Source organism: Ruditapes philippinarum, unplaced genomic scaffold, assembly GCF_026571515.1.
Source record: "Ruditapes philippinarum isolate M1 unplaced genomic scaffold, ASM2657151v2 ctg114_1_1_1_1, whole genome shotgun sequence".
Taxonomy (NCBI): Eukaryota; Metazoa; Mollusca; class Bivalvia; order Venerida; family Veneridae; genus Ruditapes; species Ruditapes philippinarum.
In genome coordinates, this window is record NW_026859562.1 from 265920 (window position 1) to 285953 (window position 20034).

The 20034-nt window shown below is 31.8% G+C and overlaps 1 protein-coding gene across 3 annotated transcripts; it reads left to right on the forward strand.

The window, feature by feature from the left end:
• Positions 1–1491: 1491 nt before the first annotated feature.
• On the forward strand, positions 1492–14346 carry LOC132757012 (uncharacterized). Of its 3 annotated transcripts, none has more exons than XM_060748186.1 (8): positions 1492–2886; positions 5559–5783; positions 8429–8506; positions 8895–9068; positions 9920–10015; positions 11098–11181; positions 12154–12259; positions 13250–14346. In XM_060748186.1, exons 1-8 carry the CDS (start codon positions 2784–2786, stop codon positions 13674–13676), a joined length of 1293 nt encoding a protein of 430 aa, XP_060604169.1. In that variant the 5' UTR covers positions 1492–2783; the 3' UTR covers positions 13677–14346. The 3 variants fall into 3 exon arrangements, with proteins under 3 accessions (XP_060604169.1, XP_060604167.1, XP_060604170.1); XM_060748184.1 differs by having other exon boundaries at positions 1494–2886; positions 11098–11277; positions 13250–14343; XM_060748187.1 differs by lacking the exon at positions 1492–2886 and adding an exon at positions 4961–5049 and having other exon boundaries at positions 11098–11277; positions 13250–14344.
• Positions 14347–20034: the final 5688 nt, after the last annotated feature.

Sequence of the window (20034 nt, forward strand, 5' to 3'; positions counted from 1 at the left end):
TGCAATGTCTTGATATTTAATTTATCTGTCGTTTATTGACTTGCAGCTATCTAAGGGTATGAGTCCAAGATTAGATACACATGTTTATATGAAATATTTATATGTGTATTTTATGATTTTATACTAAATGAAAAGGATGATGATTTTAATAGTGAATTTGAATGTCCGTATGCTCGCACATATTTTCTTATGGAATTATTTTAAAGGGACTCCACTGAGGTTTAAAAGCCTAAAAACATAGCATTTGAATTTCTTACATAAATGAGCTGGGACACTTTAAACAGAAATATATGCAAAAATAGTTAAGAAATATACTTTGAAATAAATTGAAAATCTTATTTTTTATTTTCTTAGCCCAATTTGAGTGAAAAGTGTTTAAACGCTTTTCATTTTGGGTCATTTTTTATAATTTGAATAATTATTCTGGAAAAACGGAGTGTGCGAATGATTTGAAATTTTGCACAAAGATTAGTAGTCTAAACCTACATCAAATGGTACATTTATCTGGAAAAAATATTTTTAGTCCCATCATGTCAAAAAAGTCCCTTTAACATTTGACCCGGTGATAATTCGTTTAAAACTAACTATTGTATGATGTTATGACTCCAGTATGAGTCATTGTAAAATAATCATATACATGTACACTTTGTTTTCTCTCGAAATATTAACACTTGCTTTCTCCCGAAATATAAAATATTGCATTTTTAATTATACATGTATTACTATTGAATTTAAACACTTTTTTTCTTAAATTACTATTTTCCCAAGAAAATAGTTTACCTCTTTTTTCATACTTTATATCGCCTTTTCTCTGACATTATAATACTTTTACTCATTAAATGCATATATTTTTTTCTTATTTGTTATTAAATAACCCTTTTTCTCTGAAATTTCTTGTATTATATAACCCCTTTTCTCTGAAATTATCTATATAATCATTTTCTCTAAAATGTCTGTTACTATAAAACACCTTTCCCATGTAAGAAGCTGTTTATACATAACTAGCTGTTATTGTATAACACTTTTCTCTGTAATTATAGATATCATATATTATCTGTAATTATGTATTTTTAACCGAAATGATATCATTTTCCTCATATAAACCAGAATATTACAGTTGTTCGTAGAAAATAATGTGCTCCGTTAGTTTTTAATACATCTATTAAAGTTTTACTTGTGATATCATTAATTATTTTAGTTTTGCGGGGAGTTTAATTCTACTCCTTAACTATAATTTTACTGCATAGATCTATTGATGTATATAGGCATTATTTTTGTGCGGAAATGCCTATAGTACAACAATTATTTCTTATTTCGAAAGGGAACTTAACTACCACTGAACACATTTGTTAATGTTATATTTTGTACTTTATGAATATGCTATGCAGTAATTCTAAAAATTGTTTATAAACCACTTACATGCTACTTACATCAATTATAATAAATAACTCAGGAAATAGAGGCTTCCAGTTTTGAGATAATTCACGGACATATATTCACTTACTAAGCGTTACAGGCGTGTAAATAACACACTTACCAACTGCTACATGCTGTAGTTAGGGTTGTTATATATACTTCTTGTTTTGTGGTATAAAGATAAAAGTTGCACTTTACATGAACAAAATGTACCCTCATATCTTATCTTAAACATATGTACTTTTAAATGAAGTGTAAGTTTCTCTAAAGATTGAGCTTTCAGATATTTCAGATTAACCTGCTTATTAACATAGCGTAATGCGTTTAGTATGAACATATAAAAAATATTTTTTATAGAGTACGTTAATTTCCGGTGAAAATTATTTTGGATGTTACCTATACAGAAAGGAAAGCTGACTTGTGTGTAATATGTTTACATATACCTGGAATGTATTCAATTCTGGAGTATTCATTCGTTCCAAAATTAGTGATAAGGTGGTTTATTTGAAATTGACCTAAACAAATGCGTATACTTTGTCGATATGAGGATGTGTTTTGTTCGTGCATGGATATTGTGTCAGAACGCCGCATTAGTATAGTTTTAACGATCATAATAATAAGCAATAAACGGAGCTAATTGGTGTGTAAATACATAATAAAGTATGAATGTGAATACTAAAACAGAAGAAATTACTTCATGAATATCAACCGCACAACGACTATATTATACGGACTTCGGAAGATATATTCATGTTTTAACATATATGCCGCAATAATAACAAAAAACAAACAAAAAACAGCAACACTGGTTTGATTACATATATATTGGTCTATATACATGACTATGGGGTGTATAATTTATTTTAGCAAAGCACGTGATATGAAATGATGTATAATATACAGTAATATAACACAGCAACAGGAAATGAGTATTGTTTCTCTACAAACATATAGATGGTGTTAATACAGCTCATGTGATTGATGACAAAATATACATTCATTATTCTTTATAATTCGGATATAATCGCCGGCTATTATTTGTATTTGACAACACTTTTGAGGAACAATCTGTATAAACGTTGTTTTTATATTTATTGTATAAATAAGAAAATAGTGCCATGTAGACAAATTATGTTGGTCATAAATTGCGCGTTTCCATATGAAGATTACATCAAGAAATAGAACTATTCCACCAAAATAGATTTAATAAAGGAGGACATGATATTATCGGAAGTTAAAAGAAATCATACTATATCCTTTAATTGTCCGTGTGTTCAACAGTATAGCAATTGTGAGGATTAATTTATTTTCTACGTCGTTTTCAATTTCAACGTCATTTTCCGCGTCATTAGCAGGTGCTATATACAATGGATAAACACCAAGGAAATCGAGTGACCAAAGTATTCCGAGTGTGTTATACGTCATTATATGCTCTACTTATTTCTACGATTCTCAACGAGTATTGTAATGGTAAGATTTTAACTCCAGTTTTTAACATAGTATTTCCTTATATTGGTCAAACTAATTGTTCTACGCGTTTGAGATACTGTGTGTTTTTGTGTATGGACAATACCTCCTTGAACAAAAATATATCAGAATCTAGCTGTAGCACGTCAAAATGTATATTCCTTATATATAATATAACAATGTTAGGAAATGCATTTACATTTATGGCAAACGTGAGTTAGGAATTCTTTAAATTTCTAGGAGAGACATGCAAATACTTTATGTAGAATATCATTCTTGATATCTATGTCAAACCTTTTTTAATTAAATAGCCATTAGACAGAAGCAGATACACGATGTATGTATGTCCTAAAATCTCATCAAAATAATACATGAAACGTTATATTTTTAACTGGTTAGTCATATTGTTACAAAGTCTCTAGAAAATCTGGTACAGCATTCATTGTATACAGAAAAGATAGAAAAATATGATCGAATTTCCATACATCTGTACCTGGAAAACCCATGATTATTACATAAAAATATTACCTATCCAGCATTAAATGATGAGATAAGTTCACATCCTAGTTACATACTACAGTATATAAACAAATATAAGATTAATTCAATATAGTCGTCACTCCCATTCTATATCAGATAATATTATCTTTCATCAATGAATTTGTTTTGGAAAAAAACCCGTAAAACTCCGATCCTTGCCATCAAAGGTACACAGGGGCTAAACATATCTTCCAGGTAAAATGCTATAAATATTGACATCGTTTCACTGGTTCACTCGCATACCAGAGTTTTATATTCAAATATAAAACCACATCATTTATTGATATAGACAATGTATACTTCTTTTAAAGAATCAGAACAAAACTCTTAAACAGCTGTAGAATTAATGTTTATTTAACGCTCGTTTTTGAAATGTTTCCAAGTACGTAAAAAAGCAGAAGTAATTCTGTATCAGATACGGTTGCATGTAGTGATGAGAAAGCTTTCCAGAAATTGGCATATATTCCATGTATTTACAAGAAGAAATCATTCTTACCAATTACATTTTAAATTAAACAAAAGATAAGAAAAAAAGATTGGTTTTTCGTAGCCGGATGGTTAAAGGTAACTAACGTTAAATCATTTGACGATCAAAGTTGTAGAATCGAGTCCTGAAAGGTCGGTCGTTCTACTCAGGTACCTGCTCTTGATAAGTAAGGCTGCAAAGTTGCAAAAAGACCTTTATCCCCATTCCCTTCCCTTCCCGCCCACCACCTCAATGGGCTACCCAACAAAAGATGCCACTCATTATTCTTGAGATTCTTATAAATCTATATGGTTCAAGTTGTTGTGCAGGGTTACTTTTATACGGAAAGGGTTTATTGGTAGGAGGGGTATCGACTTAATGCCATATATACATGTATAAGAAAGGGAAATGCAAAGTTGGCGATGATTTAAAGATCTTGTGCGACTGATGTATTCTGCCTTAAATATTCTACATCGAATTTATGACACTACCGCAAATTCTTTTTTGATTTCTTATTTAATGGCGATATGAAGACTTTATATAACTTTTTTATGTAAAGAAAACTGTAATGTTCGTTTGTTTAAGAAATACATTCGGAAGTTAGGATTTGTTTCATGGACATATATTTAATTGATAACGGAAAGTCCTCCAAATAATAAATATGTTGATAAGTATATATCCTGTTATGAAGGCTATTAAGTTTATTCTATTTTTCCTTAAATGCAAGACATGATGAATTATGTCATCGTTATGCATTGTCAGTGATGTTTAGAACTTTATTTTCAATCAGCGACGAACAAAAAAAAACATAGTGCGTTTGCGAACAGCATGTATCCAGACCAGCCTGCGCATCCGCGCAATCTGATCAGGATCCATGCTGTTCGCTTATCAACCTTTTTATAAGTAGAGAAACTGATAGCGAACAGCATGGATCCTGATCAGACTGCGCGGATGCGCAGGCTGGTCTGGATCCATGCTGGTCGCAAACGCACTATGTTGGTTTTGTCGTGACGCGGCTCAATTATAAAAATGTGATGCATGATAAATAAAGATAAGTTACTGATATCTGCTATTTGTTCCCATGTGAAACTACCACTCATAAACTTTCTAAGGACATTCGTGAAAAGAGACAAGAAACGATACTTGACGACACTTTAAATGTAAGTTTATGACACACATGCTTAAAATGTATATGCATTTAAATTATTTTTTAAAAAAGGCTGCTTATTTAAAAATTATCCCGAAAAACAAAAACTATTAATTTTCATTTAAGGGGCATAATACCTTAAAGCAGCATGCCTCCAGATTTATTCAAATTATCATGAAAATTCTGAAAAATTATTTAACAGTTATATATAATGAAGTGAACAAAGAAAGTAATATACACATTGCAAACGGCTGGTACAATCCACGTAAATTACAAAAAGAGGTCAAAATATGCGAAAATAGCCCTTACTGCGTTAGTAACGCAGTAAAAAAATATGATGATAAATATTGCAAAATTAGTCATAACATGTGAATTATAACTTAAGTCTTGAATCATTTTTACGTTTCTTAAACTCTTAGGATATTTTATTTAAGGTTGATTTTCTTGAAATTGGAGGCATGCAGCTTTAATGAACACTGGACAAGAAAAAAATATTTGTTAAGTGATATCGTATATTTACAGCAAAGAATGAAACTACACCAGGTGTACAGGGAAATTCGTCTGACTTATACAGGATTCTTGACCCCAGCACATGGATGAATGGTTATAATAGTTGTATGAACATCCACAATTTGACGATGGCCTCTGCCTATGATATCAGCGACATAAGTAAACTTGACACCACGTTTGATATTGACGATCATTTACCTGTTTGGATATATGCGTTTGAAATAGTACTAGTATCAGGTACGTGTTCAATAATATTTATTTTTATCAGAAATATCGGAAAGTATAATTTCTTTCACCATAATATCTATAGTTAAATAAAATAAACCAGAAATGTGTCCATAGGACACTTATGTACGGAAGAGCATTAGTGCCAAGTGTGTGTTTTTCATCAACTCGAAATTTCGAGTTACTAACTCGAAATTTTGACTTACTAACTCGAAATTTCGACATACTAACTCGAAATTTCGAGATAGTTACTCGAAATTTCGAGATACTAACTCGAAATTTTGACTAACTAACTCGAAATTTCGAGTTACCAACTCCAAATTTCGAGTTTCTTATCTTGAAATTTCGACTTTGTAACTCAAAATTTCGACTTACTAACACGAAATTTTGAGTTACCTATCTCGAAATTTCAAGTTACTAACCCGAAATTTTGACTTACTAACTCGAAATTTCGACATATTTACTCAAAATTTCGAGTTACTTATCTCGAAATTTCGACTGAGTAACTCGAAATTTCAACTAACTTAATGGTTACCTTTCTCGAAGTTTCGAGTTATTTACTTGAAATTTCGACTTACTTACTCGAAATTTCGACATACTTACTCGAAATTTCGAGTTACTTATCTCGAAATTTCGACTTAGTTACTCGAAAATTTGACTTAGTAACTCGAAATTTCCACTTAGTAACTCGAAATTTCGACTAAGTTACATTACTAGAATGACCAAAGTTATGAGTTACAAAGAGTTAAGATAATATAAGATATAGTAGGGAGTGTGGTTGAATGATGTAGATGGGGAAAAGGGTGCCTGGACAAACTATTAAAGTTAAACTTAAATTTATTAGAATGGTCACTTTTGACAATGGCATGTACACGCCCGACCTAAAAAAAACACAAGGCTTCCTTTAATTTGTAGTTCAGGCGTTCTTCAGACGTTATATTGTATCCCACCTGTTCGAACATATCTTTTCACTAATCAGATTCTTCTCATCCCTGTAAATAAAACGATCCTATACTTCACGCGTGGGACATCTGAGGAAAGTACCGCGGAGTGGCCAAAACAAGGCGTGCTGAGGCCTTTGTCAAATTTGTTGGACTGACTATATTTCTTGTAAAATCGGATGCTTTAATATTATTCCCAACATGTATATAACAACAAGTTCCACTTTTATCAACTTTATCAACACAATATGAATCAAAGTCTTAGTAAATAAATTTATAAAGAATATTGACGAACATCTTTTAAAAAAATGTTACAAAAACATGATTAGTATAAAGAAACGTGACAGAATAACTGGCGTATACACGCCACTTAAAACTTAGTTAACAGTTTACAATAGGGTGGGTTTTGGACTTGTTGTATCTCCACATGATGGTTGTATGTGTCCTTTAGACATAAGAAACATCCGGTTAACACGGAAATATGGAAAGTGTGATTTTACACCCCCCCCCCCACAGCAATCAAGAAAATGGGAAGGATATGTTCGGTCTGTGTGGACAATTTGACCCTATCAAATTGTTCTGTTAAATACATAGGTGCTCTGTCAATGTGCAACAGCTAAACATGAAAGAAAGTATCTTGAATTCAATCCTTGCTTTCACCAACAACCAATGTAAGTCGAAATTTCGAGTTACAAAGTCGAAAGTTTGGGTAAGTAAGTCGAAATTTCGAGTTAATTAACTTTAAATTTCGAGTAAGTAAGTCGAAATTTCGAGTAAGTCGAAATTTCGAGGTAAGTTACTCGACATTTCGAGATAAGTCATTTGAAATTTCGAGTAAGTAACTCGGAATTTCGAGTTAGTAACTCGAAATTTCGAGTTAATAAAAAACATACACCTGGCACTAATGCCCTTCCATACTTATGTCTCCACTTGCCTGTTTAAATACTTGTGTATATTTTGTGATGGTATTGCGTTATGTAATTTATAAGCTAATCTTCTTCACAAACTTATGATTTAGGGAACTCACGTTATTGATAAGACAAACATTTTACATAAAGGGTCACTGTGACCTTGACCTAATGACCTCAAAATCAATAGGATCATATACGGACAATAAGCAATATCAAACTTATCGTTACGCTTGTCAAATTACTAGACAAGCCGTCCGGTTAGCTCAATTATTAGAGTATTGGACTAAGAATCGGACAACCTGGGTTCGATTCCCGGACGGTCCAGGTCACTGTACATGTAGTTGTATTTGATCATGAAATACTTTCTTCGGTCATTCGCACTGTATCCCTGCTCAGGCATTTGCAGTAGTTATCTCAGTCCCTTACGAAAGTGAAGGCACTAGTATCGGTAAACTGCCTTCCCAGAAACGACGCGGGACAGAACCGTGTTCAGTTGACTTCACAGTGGCTTACAACCGTGATGGACAGGGTGAACAACAAAAAACCGCCAATTACAATTGTACTAGCTATTTGAGGTCGCAGGTCGGCTCTCATGTCATATCATACTAGTATAAAAATGTCATCATTAGTTTCCTTCTTAGTGTGCAATCCCAAATACATAGTTTACACATATGTCCAGAGATTTCTCTTGCCTCAAATAACTTTATGCCTCATTAATTAGGCAGTACTTTATATTAATTGATCTGTTAAAAAAAATTAAATATACTTTATTTTCTTATATTTATGTGTTTTATATTATTTGCAGGACAGATTGTACGCATACAGAGTAATGAGGTTTCAAAATATTACAACTCTATCAATTGTTCAAATATTCATGGTGAAGGTACGTGTAGCTAGAAATAAACCACGGTATCTACATGTATATAGTAGTGTTAAATACTTAAAGATTTGTAACATGGGATCAATTTCTCTGAAGACATTTTCTTACAAAGATTATAGTAAAAAAGGACATAACTTCCCCACAAAATCTTTTAGAATATCATCCATTGCCTTGTAACTAAACATTTAACTGAACATTCATTCAATAATATTTTAATCTACAGTGCTATTTTATAATGTATTACCTCAAATACCATCAGACAATTGGTCCAGCTTTTTATTATATTTACGATTTTTAAATTAGATATAGTTTTGTCCCGTTTGAAATAATTGCTCATTTTGGAAAGAAAATATAACAAAAATGTGTAATATGTTTTACCTTTCTTTTACAGAACTATTCATAACCAACCAGTCTTTAGTGTATGCAAAAGAAAAGTGTCGGGAAGATGACAAGAATTTGACATTAAGTAAAATAACTCCACTGTCAATTGATAAATTTGCCCAGAAAATTTATATAAATGCGACAATTTGGGCCAACGTTCTAAACATAACAGACTTCTTCAATGGTAAATATAAAATATAATTATATCTTTATAAGTGTGTTTAATTTAGTTTATTTGGAAATTGAATTATTGAGCTTATTTACCTTATACTTTATGTACAAATTAAGGTGTAAAGAAAGAGCATTAGTATGAAACTTTTGAAACACTGATGTACCGGGTTTGACCACATACCCATGCCGCTTTTTCGGCTCCGTAAAAATTGGTATTGCACGCCTTGAATATATATTGACGTGGCGTCATTTGCGTTAAACAGACATAGCGTTAAGACGCGCAAAATGTAAGCGTTACACTATAATTAACGTAAACAGTTCTTATTTTGGATATGTGATAAATAGATTATTATATCCATGTAGTTTCATTACAAAATTTGTTGAACTGGTTGAATAAAACAATATCATCCGCCAATGTATCGAATAATATATTTTTATTCAACTCGATCAATAAATACAGTATTGAACCAACAATCATTCAATATCCTCTTTATATTTATGTTTAAAGTACATGTAATGACGAGCCATATTTAAAAATCTTGACAAGCTACCCCAAATTGCTGGTACGAGGTACATATCTGACATCATTCAGTGTTATAATGAATATATACATGCTGACATACAATTATATAATCGATCATCAAATTCATATATATAACCCGAGGTTAATTATGATCTCAGCTAACACTAATTGATAATTTGTCATCTTTCATTCATGCATATATATTTTAAGTACATGTTTCGTCCACTTGATAAATCTGAAGTAATATATGCAAATGTTTATCTGCAGTTTAGAAAGGGAAATATGTTTATAAATCACGTTTTTTTCTTTAATGAAAAAAATAAATGTTAATTATATTTAAGAAAGAAATAATCTGACGGTTCGTTGTTTACTATGGGAACTAAATGGACTTCGGACGGAGGACTGTACTAAAACACACAGAACACTTTGTATCCAAGGTAAGGCGGTGCTTTATATTCAGTTATCCCTAAGATAATTCATTAATAGGTTTCAGAAAATTCAGAAGAAGTAATATTTTTCAAAGTAGGATCTACCTTAAAATGTATTGATAAACATTTAGTGATGTAAATTCTTTAGAAAGTCAATGAATCAGCATGACATTTCTATATCATGTAAGTTGTATCTATATGTTTATCTTTATTGTTTATCAATAGTTTCTAATTTGTTTATCGGTATAATGCACTTAACAATTATAAAAGTCCGGAAATAATGAATTAAATCATTCGTGATCTTATCATCTTATATTTACATTTTAGAAAACGAAAATTTTTATCAAGATTTCTACTAGGAGGTTATACATACACGACTCATCATTACATATATATACCATGTTTTCTTATATAAAATATATTAATTTAATTGTATAGACCCACTTCCTCATTTTCATTTCAGTCGAGACTCCTTATCTCGTTTTAAATCTGGCCAAGACTTCACTATTTTATTTTCTTCATTTGATCTCTTTTCAAGTCAAATATCTCATTCTCAGTTTATATAAGACCGTAAAAACCGACTCACTTTCTCCTTATAAAAATCCAGGCATAGGTCACTATCCAATTTTTGATACCTTGATATATGTCTCTCCAATATCCATCATCTTTATTTCTTTCCAGACAAGACCTATTGTCCCATTATCTTTTTGATCAAGACCCACATTCTTATTTGCTATCGTGTCAATGCCATTAGCTAATTCACTAGTAGTATTTAGTATGTAGTCTTTGTCAATTCAAGACCATCAACTTTCTTGTTTTCGATCTAGTTAAGTCAAGTAGACCAATGTCCCCGTCTATGATCTTTTCACCTTCTATTTCCCATCTACAATGTACTTTCTATTCAAAATCATCTCATTGACTTTCTAGTCAAGACACAGAAGTTATTTTTATCTAACTGAAACAAACCCCAAACCCCAAACCTCATTTGATATCGTATACGTTAAAGAACACTATTGCAATTGCTTGTTAGAGTCTGTGGCAGCTGTTTCGGTTATTATCTAGCTATGACATATATATTACTTACATTGAAGGTAATACTCAACCTGTTATTCAATATGTAAAGCAACAGAAGATACGAGAATATAAATCATCCGCAACAACAAGGCTTTCCTCGAGTAAGTCTTCAGGTTCACCAAGTAAACAAGATTTAAACAACACAAATCAGTTCACCACTGTTAAAAGTTCTACTTATCAAGTACCAGTTTACCAAGGTATGAAATATAACCCGTCTAAACCTCATCGCTTTTTTTGGACAATTTTTGTTTCTTGTTTACATTGCGTGGCCTTTTCGTTTTACAGCAATTATGGAGCATGAATATACCTTAACATTTGTAACAAATCGCATGTCTAACTTGCATAAAATCTTCGTAGTTCTAACCTAGCTTTTAAGGAACTCCACTCAGGCTCAAAATTCTAAAATCATACCATTTCTTTCATAGACATGCAAAGATAATTACGAAATGTACTAAGTAATAAATTGTAAATCGTATTTCTGTGAAACTGTGAAATTTTGTACACAAGAACAGGTCTAGACTTTCATCAAGTGGAACATTAACCTCAAAAAATAATTCCCAGTCCAGTCATGTGTATGAACCTCAGTGGAGTAACACATAAGTAGTATCTCTAAACTCATAGTAAAATATTTATTTAAACATTTTAAAATGCTGGTTGTTCTTTCTATACTGCTATAAATATTTCAAAATATACCTATCATTTTAAACCATTACAGCATGAGCATTTTGTGAAAATTAAAAAGCCTCTTGTTAAAAGTTCAGATTGCTATGAAACTATAAATTCAACATAATTTCCTGTTACCTGGCAACGAGGGGACATCTCAAAATTGCCAAAAATCACAATTTTTCGTTTGATTTTTCCCATCCAAACTGATTTCAAAGTGTTGCGACTTTTCAATGGATTAAGATAGAGTCAATAATAGCTCTCTGTCATTTTTACTTTTAAATTAAAGATATAATATTATTTGTTGGTTTCTCTATGTTTTAAAGCATTAACAAACCATTATAATTGTTGTTTTATATACAGAGAGGCATTTTTCTCACATTGACAGTTTCTGACAATTCGTGTTTCAGATATATGGATGGATCTTGATGTAAGATACGCGTTGATTGCTGTAGGCTCTGTAATATGTCTAGTGCTGTGTCTGATAGCAGTGTGCTGTTGTTGTAGAATATATAGGTAGGTGGTATAACAGAAAATTATCATCCATGACTTTTCTTTAAACTTGGGCCATAGTTACGATACTGACATATATTTACAGATACATTAATTAAATTACTTTAATTTTTGTTTTTTGGAGGTGGGTGGGGTATATTTTTGGTTTGGTTCTAAATCACACCGACTCTATGAAGGTCTTTGGTTGAAGACATTGGACGCACCTTCGTGTACAAGCTAGATACGTTCCTTACAAATTTAAGTCCGTCATTCCCTCATGTATTCGAACCTGTTATACATACATGATGAACAGTGGTTTGAAGTCAGTTAGATAACCACGGAAAGGAAATATGATGAAAAAGCAATGTAAAATTTATTTTTGTCTCCATTTTTTACGTAACAAAACATTTGGTTTTTTTTAATCACAGTTTTAAGATACGATAAAATAAGTGCCTTGTTACTTGTTTTACCTGAGTTAACTTATAGTTTGCCGGCACTATATATATATTATGTCATTCCTTTGCTGCATTTCCTTAATCTATGAAATGATTCCATTTCAGTTGTTAATATGTTATCGTTTATGACTAACAGCTCAATACTAAGCTTCATGCACGTACATTTAAAGAATAATTAATGAATGATGTTTCTAAGTAATTAAACTTGGTGACTTTGTTACCGATAAATTGTATGACTACACTCTCGATAGTTTTAATCTCCCTTGAAATTGCAAACAAGCTGATGTTATTATAGCCAAATATAAAAAAAACATTTGTCAAGTAAAATATGTCATAACTAAAATTCACCATTTTATGGTATATTTGGCGGCCAAATACGCGTGGAAGGACGAAACAAATAACACGATGCCTATTGTTTTGCCTGGCCAGGATGAACGTAATAGAAACATAATAAATAAAGAAATGAATATGAATGAAAATTTAATAGATAAAAATCAATCATATTAATGACATAACTTATAAATGATATTTTTAAGTAAAATCGAATATTCCGTTACAGGCGTAAAGCAGAAAACAAAAGAAATTCGGCGCATTTGGTGGAAGGTTATTCAGAGACCGCCGACTCGATCGTGATGAAAGAAACAAGCGTCTACGAGACGGCTGATACTTCCGAATACGCGATACCGGAAGACGCTCTCAAAAAAGCGCGACAAAGACAGTCAATAGGAGAAAATGAATATGACGTACTACAAAAATCGAACGAAATGCCTAAAAAGTACACTGGAAATGCATATAATCACGTAACTATAGTACCCCAAAAAGATAGACTTGGCAGTTCTAATCAAGAAGAAAATGTGTATGATGTGACAAATTATGGAAAGCAAAATTCTGTTATAGTTTCTCCAAAGGATTTGAGTGGTAATATATATGGTGAAGTTGCATTAAAATCGAAAGCTATAGAAAAGAAGCAGGAAAAAGGAAGTTAACAAAAGTGTGTTTATAATCTTAAATAAAACAAATAAAACATTAAATTTTTTAAACCATTAAAAATGGTGTTAAGTAAAGGAAATGGAAATTAATTCATTACCATAGAGACAATGGAATATTAAGTTGAAGCGGACATTAAGACGTCCCATTTTTCAAATTCTTTCCATTTATAAAATGACGGATGATTGTGAGTCATTTAAAGTGATAACATGCAAAACTATAACTTGGAAGAAAACAAATCTATGAGAACTTACATTTATGCATATTGTTTTTCAATGCAGTGTATTTATCAATTTGAAGAAAAAAGTTTATATACTGTTAATTATAAACTTAGTCTGTTAATATACATAAAATAGTACATTATATGTATATACCAGGTCAATTTGTTAAAAAAATGAGTGCTGCCTGTACCTTTTATAAATCATGCATACATATACAATACAATGAACAGAAAAGTGAAAATAAATCATTAAGAACTGAACAAAATCTCTGTACTGATGCATAAGCTTTCTATATATATTAATTTGTTAAGCTTAAATCAAGTTTTAATTTTGTTATTTTGTTATTTTCAAGTATAATTCATCATAGATAGACAGTCTCAAGTTCATACAATAAGGAATTAAACATTGATTTAGTATGAAGTAAAAACACGCATATCAAAATCATTTCGGTCAACACATTTTTATTGTATATAAAATTATTTTTCCAACATAGTCACTTTAAAGGAACAAATGATAATAAATGCAACATATATGTTTAACTTATTTTATTTATGGTTGGCATAAAATTTCCGTCATGACTGGTCATTAAGTAACATAAAGTTAATAGAGTTTGAACCTTTATATAAAATAGAATATTATAAAATAGGTTTTGCTTCGTCATCGATTGCAAAAACCTGTAATTTTATGTTAGATTTTCGCCATATCGACGGCTGAATAAGATCATTAAATATTCCAGACAATCTGTTATAGAATAATATTAACAATTACATGTATATCAATTATAATATTATATGACTAATACTCATATCCTAACAGTCGGAAGTGACATTTTATATATTGCTTATATATGCTTCGGTAGCTTAATATGTTTATTCAGATATAATCAATTAAAATTATGTTTCGAAAAAGAGACAATGTGCTGACAATGCCAGATATGATAAACACTTGATATCCGAAAATATGTTTTATAAATATTATCAATAAAAATTAGTTAAATTTTGAAAAGACTGATACAGCCATTTGTATATATAAATACATTTATCAAGCATATCACGATCAAAACTGCCATAGAATGTCTAGGACATTCCAAACCAGAACAATTACTCAACAGGTTTGATCGTATATTCGTCTTAGGAATACTGGCCGCCTACGTAAAACCCCTTTTTTAAGAGGAACCGTAGCATCCGTTGGCATGCACGGAGGAAACCTCCTCAGACTATTCCTCGGAATATAGAACAACGGACCTGCTCAGATATGCCAGTAAACATATAAAATACAAAATACATACAGCTCAATAAAGAGAAACGTTCTTTATAAGAAAAATATTATTTTAATTAAATAGTAGTGTGATATATAATGTAAGTAAACTTGCTTGAAACCATGGATATAACAATGTAATGATATGATAATAACCATTATATCAATACTTTTTTAAAGACAATATGTGTTTTATTTACACATAGGTTAAGTTAATTAACAGTGTTTTGTTTTGTACCGACATCGGTTACAGGTTATCTAATGACTATTCTACAAATATCCGAAAGTCAGTTGCATCCCACAGGTGTTCGAAATGTTTATGGTTATGTACAGGCCAGTTAAATGTAAATTTTGAACCGACGTCGGATTCAAATGATAGGGGTCTGGCAGTCGACGTTGGTAAATTTCCGGATGTCGCAAAACAAATATTGACTGTTGAAATGATAATTCCAGCCATGACGAAGAAGGGCTAAGTATCGCGGCGGTCATTATTACCTGAAAACAGAAAAAAGAGACAACAGCAAAGCAAATTGGAAGGGCGGTGGGTATTTTTCCGTGTTAGTTCACGGCAGCTTCTGGAGCTCGGAGACTGGATCGAAAAGGAATTTGCAGAAGCGTGCTCGGTACCCAGTCTACTAAGCATGCGCGAACCAGATTGAATGACTTGTTAGGAGGAGGAGCCAAATATACAGGTCATTGCAAAAATACTGTGACGTATAGTGTAAAAATAAAGAGTTTAAACTCAAGCGCTTAAACTGAATATTATTTCGGTGAACTATACATGTATATTTGTGAAGTTACTACTGATTTAGAAAATAATGCAATGTTTAAAATAAAGATAAGTCTTTGCCCTACTCTTTCGAATGTACGAGGACAGAAGGAATTTCATGTTCTCTAAACTATTTGTCAAATTTCCAAAGACAGCAGGAATTTATGTTCCATAAACCTTTTGTCGAATGTACGAGGACAAAAGAAATAATGTTCCCTAAACTATGTGGACAGAATTAATGTATGTTCTTTAAACCGTTTATCAGATTTCCTAAACAGATGCGATTTATGTTCCCATTACTATTCATCGGATGTTCGAAGAAAGAAGAAAGAAGTTCCTTAAACTATTTATCTTATGTCTAAGGACGGAAGGAATTTATGTTCTATAAACTATTTATCGAATGTCCATGGAAAGAAGCAATATATGTTCCATGAATTATTTGTCGACTGTCCGAGGACAGAAAGGAGTTTATGTTCCATAAACTACTTATCGAATGTCCAAGGACAGAAGGAATTTATGTTCCATTAATTATTTGCCGAACGTCCGAGGAAGAAAAGAATTTATGTTCCATGAATTATTTGTCGAATGTCCAAGGACAGAAGAAATATATGTTATATAAATTATTTGTCAAATGTCCAAGGACAGCAGGAAACTATGTTCGCTAAACTATATGTCTAATGTACCAGGACAGAAAGAATTTATTTTCCCTAAACTATTTGTCTAATAACCGATTACAGAAGGAATCTATGTTCTCTTAACTATTTGTCAAATGTCCGAGGGCAGCAGGAATTATGTTTTCTAAACTATTTGCCGAAGTCCGAGGACAGAAGAAATTTATGTTCCATAAACTATTTTTCAAATGTCCGAGGACAGCAGGAATTATGTTCTTTACTATTTGCCGAAGTACGATGACAGAAGAAATGTATGTTCCTTAAACTGTTCCTCGGTTTTTAGAGGACAGAAATGATTTATGTTCCGTTACTTTTTATCGAATGTTTGAGGACAGAAGACATTAATGTTCCTTAAACTATTTATTTAATGTCCGAGGAAAGCAGTGTCTATTCTAGGAGGGGGTGGGAGGATTCACTCATATTTTTGAGAATTCCTCCCTATTTTTTCAGAGGCAGGGGGAAAATTTTACATAGAGAAAGAAGGAAAAAGATCAACAAATGTAATAAATTCTCATTTTTTCGATAAAAATCCCCCCGCCCTGTTTTTGGACTCCTAGAATAAAAAATGGGAAAGAAGAAATTAATGTTCCTTAAACTATTTATCTAAATATAATGTCCGAGGACAGAAGAAATTTATGTTAATTAAACTATTTGTCGAATGTCCGTAGACAAAAGGAATTTATGTACCCTGAACAAGCTAATTATCGAATGTCCAAGCACGGGAGGAATTTATGTACCCTGAACTATTTATCGAATGCTAAGGACGGAAGGAATTTATGTTCCATAAATTATTTGTCAAATGTCCTCGGACAGAAGGAATTCATGTTCCATAAACGTTTTATCGAATGTCTGAGGACAAAAGGAATTTCTGTTCTATAAACTATTTATCAAATGTCCGAGGACGGAAGGAATTTATGTTCCATAAATTATTGGTCGAATGTCCGAAGACAGAAGGAATTCATGTCCAATAAACCTTTTATCGAATGTCCAAGGACAGAAGGAATTTATGTTCCATAAACTATTTATCGAATGTCCGAGGAAGAAAGGAATTTATGTTCTATAAACTATTTATCGAATGTCCAAGGACGGAAAGAATTTATGTTCCATAAATTATTTGTCGAATGTCCGAGGACAGCAGGAATTAATGTTCCATAAACTAATTTCAAATGTCGATAAAAGAAGGAATTTATGTTCTCTAAACTACCTATTTGTCAAATGTTCGAGGACAGCAGGAATAATTTTCTCTAAACCATTTGCCGAAGTCCAAGGACAGAAGAATTAATGTTCCATAAACCGTTTATCGGTTTTCCGTGGACATAAGGAATTTATGTTCCATAACACTATTTGTCAAATGTTCGAGGGCAGCAGGAATTATGTTTTCTTAACTATTTTTCGAAGTCCGGGGACAGAAGAAATGTATGTTCCTGAAACTGTTTATCGGATTTCCGTAACTATTTATCGGATGTTTTAGGTCAGAAGAAATTAATGTTTCTTGATTAAACTATTTATTTTATCTAATGTCCGAGGACAAAAGGAATTAATGTTCGCTAATTTCTAGGATTAGACAGAATTCATGACAGTTAACAATTTGTTTCGCGTCCTAGGGCAAACCGAATTTATGTCTGCTAGGGTATTTTGAAAGTTCGAAGACAGAAGTTATACTTTATCACTAAACTACTTTTTGCATAACGGAGGACAGAAAGAATCTACTAGGTTTATTAGGCTATTTGATGTTCGAGAATGATAAGAATTCATGTTCGCGTACCTATACTTGACGAATGTTCGAGGACCAAGGGAAATTACTAGGCTTTTTGTATACATATTAATGTACATCATTATATGCACAAAAAATTAAAATACTTGTGTAGATGAGAAAAAAACGCTTGCGTGAAGACGAGAAAAGAGGCCGAGTTATTTCACATCATTAAAGCTTATTATCTGAAATGATGACAACATTCAGCAGACAACAAAAAGGTGCATTTATCAATAAATGTATAAAAATAAAAAAAAAATTGATGAGGACAATGAAAACATTTCACGATTAAAAAAAATATAGCTTTATCAAAATTAGATTATATCATTTGAAGTCTTATATTTCAATTATACATTTTTGCATTGGGTTAAGTATGATTTTAACGGTGCAATAATATGAGTTTTTAAAAGTGCGTTGCTTAACTGTAAAGTTTAAATATATTTCACAAACAAATTAAAATATATCATCTCTAACATATCCTCACATATCATTTTTTAAGGACATCATATTTTTTTTATTGATATTATGTTCCATGAATGTTATCTATCAGCCAATCTGGGGCGGCCATGGCGAGTGGTTAAGGTATTTGACTTCAAACCGCTGCCTCTCATCGCTGTATGTTTGAGCCGTGCAAGCGCCGTCGAATTCTGCATGCGAGGAAGCTATCCAGCTAGATTACAGAATGTCAGTGGTTCTACTCAGGTACCCGTTTGTCCCTAACATAATGTACAGAAGAGCACCGTAAAACCCAACCTAACAAAAGCAGCAATTCTGAAAGATGGAAACATGTAAATGGCAGTATATATAGTCACTCAGAACTAACATACAAAACATCCGTCCAAATTTCACTTTTTTGCACAGAGTAAAAAAGTTCAGAACATGCTACATCAAGTAATATATATATATATAAGCTATATCTTGTCATTTGCTGGAAATGTTACGTTGAAATTTTACAAAAACGTGCATCGGGAATGATGATTTTCTCCAAAAAAGAAACAAGCAAAAAAAAACACAAAAAAACATTCACTTGCCTAAGAGTCAGTACCTTTCAAACAACGAACATTTGATATATACATGTCTGTAAGATTATCTTGCCTATAAATTCTGACAAACAAATAACTTACATGCTGAGAAACGTTTGCATCCAAAATTCTATGAAAAGTTTTATAATTATAATTATAAACTAGTTTACATAAAGGCGGCAATAAGAATAAGAATTATACGAAAAATTATATATCTTCTAGCTAATTACTTAATTCAAACTATGCTTTGACTATTTGAAATAAGCAACACGTTGTTTTCAACAATATACGATAAAAATCCAAAATGGCTGTATAAAATAAATATATCTTGATTTACATGTATTTTCTTTTGGGCAAAATATGTACATGTATATGCATGAAATCATTGCTAAACTACGGTGTTCAGTTTGGAGAGTCGTGTTTTTTTATTTAGTCTGTATACCCGCGATGCACGATGGTACGATAGTGTAAATGCGATGGCACGATGGTAGGATGATTAAAACACGATGGTACGATGGTGAAATCGCGAAAGCGCGATAGTACGATGGTGAAAACGCGATGTTATATCAAGTTTTCACCATCGTATCATCGCGTTTTACACATCGCGCCATCGAGTTTTCACCATCGTGCCATCGCGTTTTCACCATCGTACCATCGCGATATC